At 41.2% G+C, this 16876-nt stretch overlaps 2 protein-coding genes across 3 annotated transcripts in view; one reads left to right on the top strand and one right to left on the bottom strand.

Moving 5' to 3' along the window:
• The window catches only part of LOC111865844 (nose resistant to fluoxetine protein 6), a 78818-nt gene extending 72701 nt beyond the window's left edge, over positions 1 to 6117 (top strand). For both annotated transcript variants that reach the window (XM_033751998.1, XM_023854199.2), the window contains exons 14-15: positions 2141 to 2283; positions 3430 to 6117. In XM_033751998.1, coding sequence (XP_033607889.1) covers positions 2141 to 2283; positions 3430 to 3558 — 272 coding nt within the window. In that variant the 3' untranslated portion in view covers positions 3559 to 6117. The remainder of the gene's footprint in view (positions 1 to 2140; positions 2284 to 3429) is intronic.
• A 1087-nt stretch (positions 6118 to 7204) lies between these two features.
• On the bottom strand, positions 7205 to 16641 carry LOC111865845 (26S proteasome non-ATPase regulatory subunit 5). Its single transcript, XM_023854200.2, has 8 exons — positions 16333 to 16641; positions 15734 to 15878; positions 13352 to 13594; positions 11419 to 11671; positions 9871 to 10059; positions 9618 to 9727; positions 8834 to 9023; positions 7205 to 7750 (listed from the first exon to the last, which is right to left on the bottom strand). Exons 1-8 carry the CDS (start codon positions 16557 to 16559, stop codon positions 7542 to 7544), a joined length of 1566 nt encoding a protein of 521 aa, XP_023709968.1. The 5' UTR covers positions 16560 to 16641; the 3' UTR covers positions 7205 to 7541.
• Between the last annotated feature and the right edge of the window lie 235 nt (positions 16642 to 16876).

The raw sequence follows: 16876 nt of genomic DNA, 5'->3' as shown, positions 1-16876 counted from the left end.
CCTCCTGAATGCGGTGTCGCCACGTTTCAGGCATTTACATTCCTCTTTCAGATCTGAAGGAAGGCCTCTGTTCACCCTAATTGTACCACAAATACGTACTTTCCTTGAAAGTAGGTATTCTGCAGTTGCCACACTGTTGTAACAATTATCTTGATACACGTGATAATTTTGATCGAGATAGGGACCCAAAACAGAAACAATAGTTTCTTGCAATTTCTTGCCTTCAGCAGAATAAATTTCTAAATTTCCTATATAGCCTGAAGTGCTTTCCGTGACAACACGAACAAGTAGGCCATACTTTGTGAGCTTCCCAGGATTATACGTTCGAATACGAAGCCTTCCTCTCCAAGGAATCACAGATTCGTCCAAAGACAGTTGTTGCTCTGGCTTATAAACTGTCTGAAATTTTTCAACCAAAATGTCTAATAAGGGCTGAATTTTGAAAAGCCTGCCCGTTGGTTGTGGTTGCACTTCATTATTGTTGAAATAATCCACCATAATAAACCACCATATCTGTTCAAATCTCTTACGACTCACGAGTTTGCCGAAAATTGCAATTTCTAAAAATGGGTCACTTGACCAATAATCCTTCAAACTTTCTCTCTTCGTAAGCCCCATTAGAATGATTATAGCCAAAAATTTTTTCATTTCTGTTGAAGTGACATCCACCCACTTCAAAACCTTATTGGTTCTGTCGTACGCCTCACGGTGTTGGAGATAGTATCTGTTAGTTTCCTGACACAACAGGTCAAAGAAACTATCTCCAAAAAACAGTGACGCAACTTCAGACACGTCCGTTGGGTATGATGGCATCTGCTTCACCCCCGGATCACCAGTAAACTTTCCCAAAGTGGGGGTTTTGTCCACTTTATCCCATGTAGCTGTCCTGACACTTGCACTTTCAACGGAGCTCTCACTTTCACTTGACACATTTTGGGCAGCCCTGTGGCCCCCGTCACTGTCACTGTCACTGATAATGGCCTCGCTATCAGAAGACGAAGCAGTTGGCAAATCTGATAGCTCATCAGAGAACATATCTAATATTTCCTGTCCTCCGAGAGATCGCAACTGCTTTCGTCTCTGAGCCATGTTGAACTGGTAGCTGCGTGGTTCATACGTGCAAGCTTGGATTAGAACAAAGCCAATTTTGTTTAGGCTGTGACAAGAAATGACTCTGGTCAAGTTACTAGATAAGGCAGCAATCATTCCCGAGGTCATCTACGCAGTAGTTACGATTCAACGAAGCCACACAGCGATATATAGCGTTTTGCAACATAACGTGACCATAGAGGGTCATATGGCCCGACCGGTCCGCAACGCTTGGAAACGTAGAGGGCCATATGGCCCCTCCGGTCCGCAATGTGTTAATGATTATAGAAGGATCAACTGGGGGAACATAAGGACATTACTTCCAAGAAGAAAGCATGAGAAGTTAGTTTTGACTGATTTTCATTTACTTTCTTTTAAGGACCTACATTAGTAGTATACACCAAGGCAAAAACAGAGAAATTATTACATTTGCAACCCCTATAAGAACCACATAAACAATTCAGTTTCAAATGAAACTACCTGTGCTCAGGCCAGAGCAAAAAGTCACCATGGATAGAGGCGAATACAGGGCTCAAAGTTTCCACCTCTCTGCCTACTGCTGTATTTCCCTCCAGCACCCTGTGGCCTGTGTCAACAAGCCCAAAGTGCATGTTGCCAGCAAAGGTTATCTCTGTTAACATTCAAGTGAACAGAACAGCTAGAAAACATAGAGAAGTACACTGAAAGGTGAGTGTAACAGCTTAATGGAGCGGTGGAAAGGGTCAAACTATGGGATTTCTTGTCGCAGCCTCATCATCATCATCATCATCATCATCAGCAGCAGCAGCAGCAGCAAAACTTCCCCTTTTGAGCCATAGAATAGCTTAGAAGATTCTGCCAGATTGGTCTTAAACCACACAGTTTTCACTGCTTGCATCTGACCCCCAACCTGTAGGACCAGGTCTCTGTATCTAGCCACTGGGTTCCCTTCTTGTCACCTTCTACAACTCTCAGGGTTTTGGTGGTGGTATTCTAACCCATCTCCACATGGGAAAAGTTTGCTCATCCCCTAAAGTTGTTTCACTGCTCTGGGTCTGTTTTAACATTGCAGGTTATGTGAACAAGTTACTATCAGCATCATTCCTGTATCCGTTCAGTAGGGTAACATACTGTGCGTACCTTGTTCATCCCATTATGATAAGAATCATGGCCATGCGAATGGACAGCCCCATGCACCTCAGTCTGGAAATTATGGTGAGTAAAGTGGTCTTTCCTTTCCCAAGTCTGCATTCTCAGAATGTAGCAACACCATCATCAGTGTCACTGATGAGGAAGATGATTTACCTGTACTTGTGATACAGTAAATGCATAATGAAATCATATGAACACGTACGAGATTAGGTGTATTTTCTTGGAGATAATATGGTGTACATGATTACCAACATTGGAGGACACACCGTGATTTGGCTTCCCTCTGCCCGCAGTCCTTATAACAGCTTTCACAGTTGTCCCATTTTAGGTAAAAAGTTCCCATTAACTTGCCTAGGGACCTTTCCCTTTCTTTGTATCCCTTTTATTGGTCAGTATCCTGTTCTCCATGACCCATTTATAAATTCCACTCAGTTTTCCACCGAAGATGAAGACAGTATGTTCTTCTGAAATGGTTATCACTAGTCAACTGAATAACATCATTACCCAGATCACAAATGCATGCATGTGGTTCAGCAACAAACTGCCAATTGCATTAAGGCATATGGTTCACTGGTTTTACAGCTGATTAGATCAAGCATAAAAAAAAAAGGATATGCTTATACACTGAACACAGTACTACAATAATTATGTAGAGACTAACAGTTTAATATGTAGCCAAGAGATGTAGGACTCTACTGCCACAGGAGAGGCATGAAGAGTTTATTTCATGTGACAGTCAGTTGCAACATGATATGAGAAGCACACTAAACACAGGGACCTCACCACCATCTGTGAACAAACTGTCCAGAAAATGTGGGAACCTCAACATCTCACAGCCTGTTACAGGGATAGCTTTACCTGACCATAAAGAATTAAAATATCAATCAGACTGGTAAAGTTACACACCAACTCTAAAAGGTTGTGATGATCATGTAATACACTAGGGATTGCTGGATTTCTGGACTTCGTCCATCATCTAGCATAATGTTTCATAAATTATTTCTGTTACTGTCTTCTGGTAAAAGGTACAGCGGATCTACTAATTTTGGTCCATTACAAAGAGATAATATCAATCACCGGACCTTGTCCAGCAATGTACGACAAAGTCCAGAAACCTTGCAATCCTAAATACCAAAGTTACATTAGAATTTTCAGTGTGGAAGGCTAATACTGTGTCACACAACACAATGTATATTCCACTGCTTTCAGACAATCATCTTCTTTGGACAAGTTGTGGCGTCATATATCCTGTCATTTGTCGTATCATTAGCATTTGAGGCTCCTGTGGTCTCATTGCTGAAAATTGTGGCACCAGAAAGACGGAAGAAGTCTCAATGATAAGGTTTGGCTTATGCACGAATTAAATGACACCTCATAGCACCAAGAAGCAGAACAAAAACAGATCTGAAACACGTACTGATGCGGAAAATACCACATCAGTAGTAACGTTCAAAGTGACAGGAACAATGTTCTATATTTATCAGTGTTCCTTACACAGGGAAATGTTTAAAGCTACTGATGTGCTTACAGCTCCGCGCTTCACCTCTACTGAGGCATTGCCAGCCACTAAGCACATGTAAATTTTTCCAATGACTCAGCATGCTTGACGGCCACTAACGTTTGGAATGCAGGAAAATAATTAACTAGTATACTTCTACAACGTAGTATGTTACATGGCAGGAAGCGTGGTTCACACATGAGAGTTTGTTCATGACTTCTCAGCAGTAGGCAGTAGTTATGGGTGCCATGAGCCATCTGTTCCCAGTTAAGAGTCCACAATTTGGCACATCACAGTTTGTGATACATCAGAGCAATGCGTATTTCTGTATCTTGTATCTTTATTTTCATTTCCATAAATGAAATGAAATGGCTACCAAAGCCAGCGGATATAGAACATGTCACAATTTACATACATTAGTTCTGAGAACAGAAACTAGTGATGCACTGGTTGTGTGAAGCATGGACCCATGAATGCACCAAGTTCATTAAAAACCACCCTGTATATTAAATGAGTGATACAATCAAACTTGATAGCATCCCTTTAAATGGACAGTTTTTTTACATTGTTTTATATATCAGGTAAGTATCAATGTTTAGCATTAAGTCAGCTGAGCAGTCATCAGCTGTATCAGTGAGGATTGTGTTCAATATTAAATGATGTGTGAAGTCAGGAAGATTTCATCAACCCCTCTCTATGCCAATACATCCTGGTATGAACCTCATACACAGGAATTACAAACTGACTGCAATTAAAAGTAATGAAATAGTCCATTAAGAGAGGAAAACCAACACCACACACATCATATACTCCGATTCATTATGACACTTGTTCCCAAGCACTTACCAGGACACAGTTTCATGGTTGGTCCTGCCAACTTTCACATATCTTGAAACATGTAACTGTAATCTTCTCTGTTAGATGGCAGAACTACTGATCAGAATTTAATGTTGTTCTTCTTAAACATAAGGATATGCATATAAGATAAGTGTGTCAGAGGCTGCTGTAATAAATTGCTGGGAAATGTGATTTGTACAGAAAATTTGAAGGTGATGAGTAAGGGACTGAAGAAACTGTTTTCCAGAGACCAGCATTTGTAAGACTCAGCCCTTTCTAGCCTTTGTCATATGACTTCTTGTGAAGACCCACTGTTGGATGCCTTGTGCCACTTCAATGCCACATTACAATTGTGTGCTGAGTATTATATCTTTGTTCTTTATGTACTTTCACATCTCGTCTACATACAGGAACAGCAGAAGACATGCGATTCATGTCTTCTCACACCAGTTTCACCTTCATTTTTAGTTTTGGTGCAAACTAAATTGTAGCTGCTGGCTGGAAACAACATGGACTAGAAAGGGCTGAAGTAAAATAATTTCACTTTTACAGTGTGACACCTTCCCAAACAAAAGTGTTCAGCACATAGGGTAGTTTCCCACTTAAGTCTGCATGGCAGGAAATGTGCCAGCCACTGTATATACAAACTTTGTTTTGTGAACTTTAAATAATAAATGTTATGACAAATTCTTGCACACCTGTACCTACAAACTCCCAGCTAACTACCATATCCTGTTATGTAGTCTTTGTGTGTCTCCACTATACAGAGGCCACACAAAAATGTGTGAGCAGTGCGGGTGACTTTCCTCACAGTTAACACCTTTTCTGCATACTGCTGTGTTCACTTCTAGCCAAAACACTTGTCATAAGCAAAGTGAGCTGTCCTTTACCCAGCTTAGTGCAGTCTATTCTGAAACAGACTGTGATCACCTTCTCAAGCGACCTGTCCTATCCACTCCCACTCCCACTGTCTACCAGGAAATATCCATGCACTCCTTCGGCATTCATTTGTGGTCTAGATTTCAAGCCGATCAGTGTTTTGGCTGTAGCAAAATCCATAAGGCACGTAGACAGAGATCTGCTGATTGGGGATTGGAAGGTAAGTGTCTGTTTTCTAAATTCAGGTACAGCATGTTTCTAAATTTCGGTCTTGGCCCTTCCTTTTGATTTACTCACCTCTGTCAGAACCCCCTAGTTTGTGTATATTCCTTGTCGAGCCCTAACCCCTTGAGCTGACTGCCATGTCTTTATTTACTTGCATTGTATTTATTTGTTACACTCCTTTGGCCTTAGCCACTGCAATATGCTGCAGTGGGTATTTTAAACCACTAAGATCAGTGGTTACCTTGTTCAAATACATGGGCCCACTGTGTCATGATATCATTACTCTGTATTATTCTTATTTGTCATTTACAAGTTCACTGGGCCATATTTTTACAGTACCTCTTTTTTTACTCTTTCCTTCTTTTCCTAAACCCAGGATTATCTCTAGGGGCAATCAATTAAGCACTATGCCATGAACACATATGTTGGAGTGGTCATATATATACACATATTCTTGACCTCAGCATTACATGGAGGTGAGTGGCCAGCTTCACGCTCCGGCCACTGGTACCAATTCGATAGAAGGCTGGGTGGACATGGAGAAGAGAAAAATCTTGCCCCTACCACAACTCAAACTGCAACCCCTCAACCATTCAGTCTGTAGTGAGTTTCTATACCAACTGTGCTGTCCCAAGTGCAAATATTAATAGGATACAAAGTAAATGCAGAAACTGAAGTTGTAACCTTGAATGTGGTCACTGGCAAAGATATAATGAGAAAGTAACAACTGAACCAAAAACTGGTATTGTCTTGTGACCTGTATTATTATCACAGGAACAGAATACAAAAACATTCAAAAGCTTGAAAATGTTACAATTAAAATACAATATACATTTCTTTCATTTTCTGAGGCCAGTTTTGACAAGAGACCCTAAGCTGTAACACTGCCTTCCTCTGCCTGCCTGGGGCATGGTAATGGAGACTATTTCTTAACAGCAGCCACCTCATGCTCAACTATACCCCAACAGTAAGGTGGGGCTCACAGTTTGAAGTCTCATCACAAAGACATACCTTTACCAAAAATAAGTGAGGGGAAAGGAACAATGAATCTGTCATGAGCCTTAGTCCTTCACTACAGAAGTCCTGACTCTTTAACCCAAGCTCATCCAGTTACTGTCTGTGAAAAACAGCAGATTACAAACATGTAAATACATGAGTCACTCTAGTAGATGTTTACCTACTTTTGAAGGAACCTGTTGTCTTCATCTTCAGGGGAAAAAAGACTCAAATGTTGTAAATTCTACCAGACTATATGGTGTAACATCCTGGAAAATGGCAATATTTTAAGTCACTACCACAAGAACCTCAAATCAAACACAAAGATGGTTAATTCTTGACTGATAACTTATGCGTCGATATGAATTTGGCATTAAAAACAGAAACATATGGGACCAGGAAAATGATGGAAAGACAGGTAACAGTTTCAGTTCAATGCAATGCCAAATTTCAATATACGTATATTTCTTACATTATCAAACTGACAATTGNCGGAAAATATCCACCTGCGACAAAACCATTTCGGTGCTTTTTTGGTTACATTTGACATGTTTCTAATATTGGTATTAATATAAGATCTTACATGTCTTCTTGGCATCTTGCAATATCCTTACTGCTGTACCTCTCACAGCAATCCTAACATAATGAAAACAGTCCTTAGCATTTAATATGCAGGTATGGACAATTTAAATCCCCCTGCTATGGTGGTGGCACCCAGATGTTGAAGACGATTATCAAGGGACAAACTGATGCAAGCAATAACATCTTGATTTTAAATGCTCAATCAGAGAAGTGGCAAGTTTGTGCGGGGATATAAGATGAATCATACCTGCAACATGTTGTGTACAGTTCCCTGCCATCACACACATACACACACTAATGTACCTCATGAGGCACCTTCTATGGCCACCTCAGACTGTGCCTGAACATAGAATGGACCTTCACACACAAATTCCCGGAACCTCAGTAACGTGACATTTCCAAATGAAGTGGCAGCTGTTGGTGACTCTGTTATTGTCTTCACTACTTCATACTTAGCATCCTTGCAGAGCTTGTTTGCCTCAATTCCTCGATCCAGCAGAAACTCAATCAGACCTGAAACACAGTCCTTCAAAATGACCACTGTCCATGTATGTGTCGAACGAATAACTATTTAGTTCACTAGCCAACTTAGATGAAACTTGTGTATAAAAAATGTCACCAGATATTGAAAATTCTGAAGAAATAAACATGTTATGAATATTTAATAAACCAATACATGTGAAGTGAACTAGATACTTTTGACAATCCCTTTATGCTTCCTCTGACATCTCCACTTTTAGTTGTCATCTTGCAACCAAGCCTCTCCATCTGCATGTGTCCTCATTCTCAGTTTGTTCCAGTTATCAGCCTTCCTTCTGTGTGACATCTTTCCTAATCTGTTATCCCCATGTTCATCTCTTGGGTACTTTCCCTTCAGTTTCATTTTCAAACCTGCTCTGCAACTCTTTCATTCTTAAAACATGCCAATTCCATCTTATTCTGTTGTTCATTAATTTGTCTTCCAAGGTATTTATCTATAAATTCTACTTTGTTTCTTACTGCTTCTTTATACATACACGGAATATGACATTTTCATGATATAACAGATTCGAATAGAGATTAATGTGGCTTTTAAATAAGAGCCAAGTCTAAAAGAGTGCCTCATACCACATCAGAGAATTTGGGTTACCTTTCTACATTAACTCAAGAACTTTTATCTTATATTTACAGCTAAGAAATTTAGTACTAAGCACTTCTTAACAAAGTGTAGGCAGAAAACATACCAGCTACTTTTTTTTCTCCTGTGGCGCTACAGCCCCAATTTGGGCCTAGGCCTACCTCCATGAAACTCTCTGTTTCACTTTGGTTTACTAGATTTTAACATTCAGTAGGACTCCTTGGGCGGGTGATCAGCTCGTCGCAAGGCCTCTACCTGTACACAAACACAGAAAAACGCACATACACAAACACTAAACATCCATGCCCTGAGTAGGATTCGAACCCACAATCCCGCCTTCCAAACGAGCAAAGACAGTGCATGCCTTAGACCGCTCTGCTACCGTGACCGGCACCAGCTACTTTACCACCCCAAAAAATAATACATTTTTAAGAATACACTGCATTTAATTTGTGTATTGATGGTGATGAATGACTTACTTGAAGTATTGTTCATTATCTCCTGGCCCCACTGCTGCTCTGCCAAAACCTGCAGGACCTGCAGACCTGCTAACCGCAACTCGACGAATGGCTGACGACAAACTGACATCACCAGTTCCATGGGATCAGGTGCCAACTGCTCAAACCATGATTTTACAAGTGCCAGGGATTGTGTGTCTTGATTGCAAACCTATGGAACACAGATCAGTGCCACCTGTTGCACCCCTTTAATGGAGTGAATGCATGGTAAGTAGACACACATAAAGAAGTTGCTGTACTCCACTGCTTTGAATTGATATTCATAACATCTAATACAGATTCTCACATGGTTCAGGTGGTTGAGCACCACATCTTTCCAAGGTTGCAGCAAATGGGAGAAATAATGGCCCTGAGTGAACCAACAGGAGACAGAGGAAAGTCCAGAGAAACAGAACAAGGTCATTTCAGAAGCAGAGCAAATGGTGGGGGACAAACCACTGTCACCTCATTCAGAGGGCCCACATTCCTCACACTGTTTTCCTTATTTGCATTGTCCCCCCCATCTCCTTGTTTGCACACCATATTTTTCCACACCTGGCTTACTCCTTGACCCTGAATATGGAGGCACCAGGTTCCCCTGAAACACTGGTATAATCTACCAAACTCCACTGCATCACATCACAGTCGCTGCCATGATAACCTCAAATCCCACACACTTTAAGGCAGCATAAAAAAAAAACAACCCAACATAAGCTACTAAAAGCATCTTGACAGTAAATAGGTGGTAACCTGACTGAAATATTACCTTCAGCTCCAGGAGGTTGGCAACAGTGTTGAGTGCACGCACCCGCCACTCTGTAGGAAGATTTGTGATCATGTCTGCCAATTTCTTTATTGTGTTCCGCATTGTGTCCCCTGCAAGAGAATGGAGTCGCACTGAAACACTGATCATTTCAAATTGAATGCATGACTGACAAAAATTTCTGCAGTATCTGAAAACATTATAGTTTATATCTAAAATAAATTAGTAAATATTAGAGTTTAAAAACATGACACACCTTGGCTCTCCAGCATGTACTTCCCTTCAACAGATGTACCAATATAGCCCACTGTCTCCATCGCAACTCCTAGCAGCACGAGATCAGGGTTATCAAACATTTCAAACAAAGTTGTCACCATGTTCGGATAGTCTGCAAACACCTCCTTTGGCCATGACTGTGCCACGTTACCAAAAAACTTGATCAATCCTGTAACAAAGATGGTGGTTATGAAGAAAATCCTCAACTTGACACTACAAAATGAAGTAAGCGAACATTGGATAAAATTAGATAAAATTGAACCAATAGCAAACATAACATGCATCTTCAGCACATCATCAGGAAATTCAATGAAAAAATCAAACATCTGCACATATTCAACTGTGCATATGAATACAGAAACTGGGTACTGACTGCCTCCATCTGTTTTCCTGCAACCCTTCTTCTTAACTGCTTAGATTCTTCCCATAGGGTACCACCATATACCGCATTCCCACCCTCGTTCACACACTCTGAGGCAAAACATACTTGGCTACTTCTTCCTTCTTCACCTTGAGCATGGCAATTCCAACTTAGAATCAAATCCTGGAACAGCTCTAAAACATGGCATGGCTAAACCCCAAATGCTGAAGTTACACAAACAGGCTGGATACCACTGGCCAGGCATGCACACATTTCCTATTGATCTAGAAGCCAACTCAAAAATAGGGGCCAGACTAAAAGGTAAAGCTATCCCTGTAACAGGCTGTGAAGGCCCATAGGGTTCTGACACTTTCAGGGCCCTATATTTTCTCTACAAAATCAGCTTGCAGATGGTGGTATTGTTGCCAGCCTTAAGCGCTGGTTGCCCTTAACCCCACCCCCATGTATATTCCTGGTACTCATTTCTGTTAAGAGCCTGAGTTTACCCCAGGGCTATTTGCAGCCGGAAGGATTAGGTAAATTGAAAAAAGCCACCTTATCTGGTCACGAACCTGTAGCACAGTGCCTCTAGCAACTTCACTACTGTGTGAGGGCCAGAACAAAAAATAAAATAAATATGTAAAGTAAATAACTCAGGCGAGAAATTTGCTCATCTCCAGTAACAAACCTCCACATGTAAATAAAAGCCAGTTTCCTTTTTTTAGCTGGAGAAAACCCAATGGGCTGTTGCTAGTTTATGGGGACACAACTGATGATAGGATGGCCAATAAAAGGGACAGTAAAGGAATACGATTGGAAATTAAGGGACAAAAGGATGGAATGACAGGGTGAAGGAAATGTCTTAACATGAAGGACAGGAAAGAAGGAAGGAGGTGGGGAATCAGAGGATGGACAATTAAAGTGAACAGGAAATGAGTAAAGGAGATAAGGGCATGAAAGTGATGAAGGAGAAAGCCATTGTTTTAACCACCATCTTCAAAACAGCAAGTGCTAGTAGTAGTATAACAAGAAGATAATTCTAAGTGCCACCTCAAACATTTTAGGCATAATGAAAACTTGGCAATTGGGCTTTGTGCAGCCCTGTCATAGACTACACAGCCCATAATAAAGATAAGTAAGACACACACAGAGAATGTTAAGGTTAACCTGGCAATAAGAGTGATGCGAGAGGATCCTTGTTGATGGTTGCAACCTTGCTGGCAAGTGCAGAGAGAACACCATGTTGCTGCAGGTAGCGAAGGCCATGCTCATGCAGGGCCAGCTTTGTTAGCAGCTCCAGAGTGTTCATTTGCAGCAGGATGTCAGCACCATTCAGCTCTGCTAGGAGGGCAGGAAGCAGCCCACTGGCATGCCCAGCCTGCAGTCCATCTTCCAAGTGCACAGCTACATCAGTCACAACCTGCGAACATCAGGCAGCTTCAATAGACATGGCTGTCAGAACACTGCACTGTCGCTAACAGAGTCACCTCAGATGTAAGGCTGAAATATGAACAAACTCCCTATCTAGACCACAGTTTCTCAACCACCGGGCCGCGGCCCAGTTGTAGCAAAAAGAATTTACTGGGCCCCAGTCTGACAAAGGTTGAGAACCACTGCTCTACACTACAGATATCTATTGGTGAACAGTGTAACTATACCAGTAGTGTGTAAACAAAATCAACATACCTATTGTGACCAGACATGGGGTTTTGATTAATAACTGGATTTACTAAACGCTTAGAACTGAACTACAAATTATTTTAACAGTCTCGCTAATTTACATGCTCCGTGAATCATTACATCTGCAGCACATACACAGTCTCATGTTTGTTATTCTGTCATAACTAGTCGTTGCAAGGTAGCAGCTGCTAACAGCAGAGATTCCTCATGACCAACCACAGACAGCTCCTGTCCACTAGCAACTCACAACTCTAATCATTAACACTGACCTCCAACTGACTTAACTTTTTCTGTTGGCTCCCAACATATAACTGCAGTATGGACCACACAGTAAACACCAATTCCATCATTTCCTCTACGATGCATGTTGATTCATTCCTGTGGAAACATGTTTACTACGCCACTGCCTAGCAATTGCCACCTCTTCCTGTTCCACTGTTCTGGCTCTCAGCCATTGATTCACATTATTTAACTGGTCAACATATTGTAAAGATGTATCTTAATAAAAAATCTGATCTTGAAACACTTGTCATAATGCTATGATCCCTTCAGATTGCATGAAGCATGAAGCTGGTTCAGTTACATGCAGGCGCAAAGTAACACTGAATCAATTAGTACTATGGCCTCAAATCGTCCTACTGTGCCAGCCCCTCATGATAGATGAGCGTGGTTAAGGCAAAAGGCAAAGTTGTTCTAGTGCTCAATTAATTAAGAATGATGCTAGGAAGATGTATGGGGACTGGAGGTACACCTCCACCCTATTGACCTCAGCACTTGATGGATGCAAGTGGTCAGCTTCATGGCCCTGCTGCTTTACCCCCAGGGAAAGAGCCCCTGGTATCCATTGGATAGGAGGCTGGGTGGGCCCCAGAGATCTGGATGCTGTAGAGAAGAGAAAAATCTTTCCCTGGCAAGAATCAAAACCTGACCGTCCATCCTGTAGCCATCTCAGCCCTGTTCAGATAAGTATAGAGCGATAGTGAAATAATAACTGGAAGATGTATGTGAAAATTCTCAGAGATAAGCCTGCCCAGTACCACTCTGTCCACCACAATCCCATGCAGACTACCTTGGAATTGAACCTAGGCCCACATGTTCAGAAGTCACTGACTAATTGCCTGGCCTATTGGCTGGTATAATGGACTTCTATTCACTTATAATGATTTCAGTATACTTTATGACATGCAAAGGCAAATTTGTCCCTGTCCTCAATTAGGGCATATGGAGCCATGGAGATACTGCTCCAAGTATTCTTAGCCTCAGTCCTACCACAAAGTTCAGTGGCCAGCTTCATGCCGATTCCAATAATGCTTATGTTGTCTGTTAATGCACTAAGTGACGTACCATGAGACCAAAGTTGATAAGTAACAGGCAAAAGCCATGAGTACTGAAAATGGTTGACAACCCCATACGCCATTACCTCATACACTCGGAAGCGAATGACGTCTCGCTGTGCCATGGCCCCCTTGAGGGCATTAACCACTGTTATGGAGTACAACAAGTTGAGTCCAACTGGAGAGGCTCCAAGGCTCTTCAAGAGCGACATTGCACTACTGGCAACAGACATGTCCTCATGACAGATGCAAGTCACTACAGACAGCAGCATTGCCTCTTGCAAACTCAGACGCTCCATGAAGTCATCACAGGTCACAGCACGCTGTAGCTGTGAGCACCACTAAGTTCAGTTTCCAGGACAGAAACTACACAGACATTCTAATATATATTGTAACAAATATTACTGAGCTGTACTCAACTAGATCATGCTTGTATTGAAAATAAAACCCTAAAAAAAAAAAAAAAAAAAAAAAAAAAAAAAAAAAAAAAACAAACTCCACGATTTTAGTCTGCAAGTGAACTGAGCAACCGCTGCTTGTCTGCAAAGTTTAGTACCAACTTTTGCAAATATAGGGTGTCGCGTGCTCAGCACAACTAAACCCCATGACCGTTAATTTCGGTTTTCTACACCAGAGCCGCTGTTTCCTTGAAATAGCTCCTCAATTATCATCATGAGGCTGAGTGGACCCCGTTCCAGACCCTCTACTTCTCAGAAAAAATCTGATAGCGCCAGGAATCGAACCCGGACCTCTGGATCTGTAGCCGGGAATGCTGACCACTAGATGGTAGAGGCAGTTATATAACCCTAAAAAGGAAGTTTAAGTCCTACCACACTGAACACAAACATTATACTTCTAACTTCTGATTATTCTGAGAGAACCTAAAAGAAGTGTCTCAAGTTTCTTGGTCTACAAACTGGTAACTGATTCTATTGAAACAATCATGCGAAGTTCATTCTATTGAAATTAAGTGTAACATGTTTTGTGTTAAGGTCGTCTGTATTTGAAAACAGTAAGCAATCAAGATGTGTGCTATAATGCCCTGACATTAGCAAAGCAGAATTGAGGCAGATGAAATGGAAAGAGGATCATATAGAAGCTCCACATACTACAACTAGTCAGTAAGTGCTGGCTCTGGTAACAGCTGTAAATAACTTAAAAGCATTTCAGAGAAACTCAGATGCTCATGCAGTCAGTGTGTGCTGGCTCTGTTAACAGCTGTAAATAACTTAGAAGCACTGCAGAGAAACTCAGATGCTCATGCAGTCAGTGTGTGCTGGCTCTGGTAACAGCTGTAAATAACTTAGAAGCATTGCAGAGAAACTCAGATGCTCATGCAGTCAATATGAGTCATGAACATGCTACTCACTGACCAGCTGCAAATCTTATAGTCTACTATATAGGAGTCTACTGTGCATGAATACAATTATACAATCACATCCCACTAAAATTAAATAGCAAACAATTCAAATGAGCACTGGCACAAGTTCAGCCCCCATCAAGAAAGACAATAGGAGAAGTGACACGAACCTACTTCGTTTATAAATTTTAACTTAAACAACAAAGTTTTAAAAACTGGAATATACCAGGAAAGCTGCTGCAATTGTGAAAAAGTTGGGTTTTGTGTATATTGTGTATTCCAGGCATTGTGTGTGTATGTAATTTAGCACTCAGAACATTGTGATAGTGGTTTCCAAATAAGTATTGATGTTCCCTCTGAAGATGATCCATAAGGCCTGAAACATGTAAGGGTGTTAAGTTTTCAAGTAGTAAAACTTAAATAGTCACAATAGATGGAGTTGTTTTGTCTTTGTGTAACTGCACTGCATGTCCAAAACATCTGACAGTATCTTATACAATGAGCAGGCAACATCATGGAACAGAAGTCCTGTGTGTGCAACAGCTCTGGCATGATGACTATGGTTATAATGATGACATAACCTCAGAATATTTTAGACACAGTTTCCTATAATTTTACAAATACAGACTGCATTGTGACTGGCTTGTCTTTCTGAAGGTTCTATATTGTATATCAACTTGGCCTGCACTCTGCTCTCTGTCAACTGTGCAATACTCTTTCACCTCAGTGTAAGGTACTATTCCCATCATTTCAAATGACCATAACATCTACTTAATACAACAATATGTTATAACGTGTTAAGGATGGGGGGATGAAAAAAGCTTAGGTTATGTCGCCTCCATCTTCAGGGTCAATGATCATGTCAAGCAAGAGGAGAGCATGAAGCGGGCACAAAGCGGAGCTACCACGCACTGCTTGCTATGTGCTTCATGCTGGTCCCTTGCTTGGCTTTTTCTTCAACCCTGAAGACGGAGGTGACACGTTCTCCTAAACATCGGTTGACTTTCAATGAACTACAAGGCATTATATCCCAGAAAGCAGAATTCTTCATAACCACTGCTGTGAGAACCTCAAATCCTATATTATAACTCTTTCACAACATACTTACCTCTTTAATGGCAAACTGTTTCACACATGGGGCAGGATGGCCCAGTGCTCTATGCAATGCCTCCTCATACTGTCTAAATACAAGACTTGGTTCCATGATTGATAACAGCAGAGATAACACATCGCATGTCAGAACAATCTGCTCCCTGCATCATCAAGATTACAAATTAACTGTGTACTTTTGAAGTCAGTGACATAATGGTTAGCTCTCATCTGACAACGCTTGGACCCAATTAAAGTAAATCGACATAATGATATATTCGTGTTTCTCATATGCTGGGAACCCAGGCCGATTCCTGCCAGGAATAACATTATCCTAAAATTTCGTCCATTCCTCCGGGCAAACGATGATACAGGCCAACACAAACTTTCCTTTTCATCATAACCTATTTTGGATGCAACTTGGCCTCATTCAAATCGTCAACGGAAAAGTTTGGTATGTTGGCACTTACAAACAACGTTCAAACTGCATAACCTAACTTCGATTTCACATAAAGCCGATTACAAATGACGATATAAGGCCTGCAACAGTTACTAAACAAACACCACACACATCAGAACAAAATTTCAATAAGTGAGAAAACAGCAATGTCATCTTACGTTTCAGAAGAGTTTAAGCAGTCAAATATATTCTCCAACTGCAAACTACGTACAATCAATTTCTGTTGAGCAGTAGGTAATGCACCAACTGCTAACTTAAATTCTGATAAAAGTTGAGTTCTATTTAAATCATCGGTCGAAAGTTTTGACACAGCCATTTGAAACCATTCAAAATTACTAGCCGTCATCTTTACAAGCAAGTCAGGCAACGTCTTTGTTGCCAACATTATAAACGATTATGAACGTAGACAGAAAGTTACCAAGATCACCAACATTAATTGAAAATGAACTTTCATATCAAGTCGTAAGCGTCGTAACTAAGAGGGCGATGACAGCGGACACGTGACCTAACGAATATGAGAGGGCCGCGCCATAACTCAAGCGGTTAGTCGCTGGCTTCCAACCGCGTAGGCCCGGGTTCGATCCCGGGCCTGGTCAAATGGGATATGTGGTGGACAAAGTGACGGTGGGGCAGGTTTCCTCCGAGTACTTCGGCTTCCTCTGCCAATCTTCATTCCGCCAATTGCTCTACAATCACCCTCAC

The sequence above is a fragment of the Cryptotermes secundus genome, unplaced genomic scaffold (genome assembly GCF_002891405.2).
Source record: "Cryptotermes secundus unplaced genomic scaffold, Csec_1.0 scaffold1374, whole genome shotgun sequence".
Taxonomy (NCBI): Eukaryota; Metazoa; Arthropoda; class Insecta; order Blattodea; family Kalotermitidae; genus Cryptotermes; species Cryptotermes secundus.
Note: the sequence above shows the minus strand (reverse complement) of the source record. Positions and strands in the feature narration are given on the sequence as shown.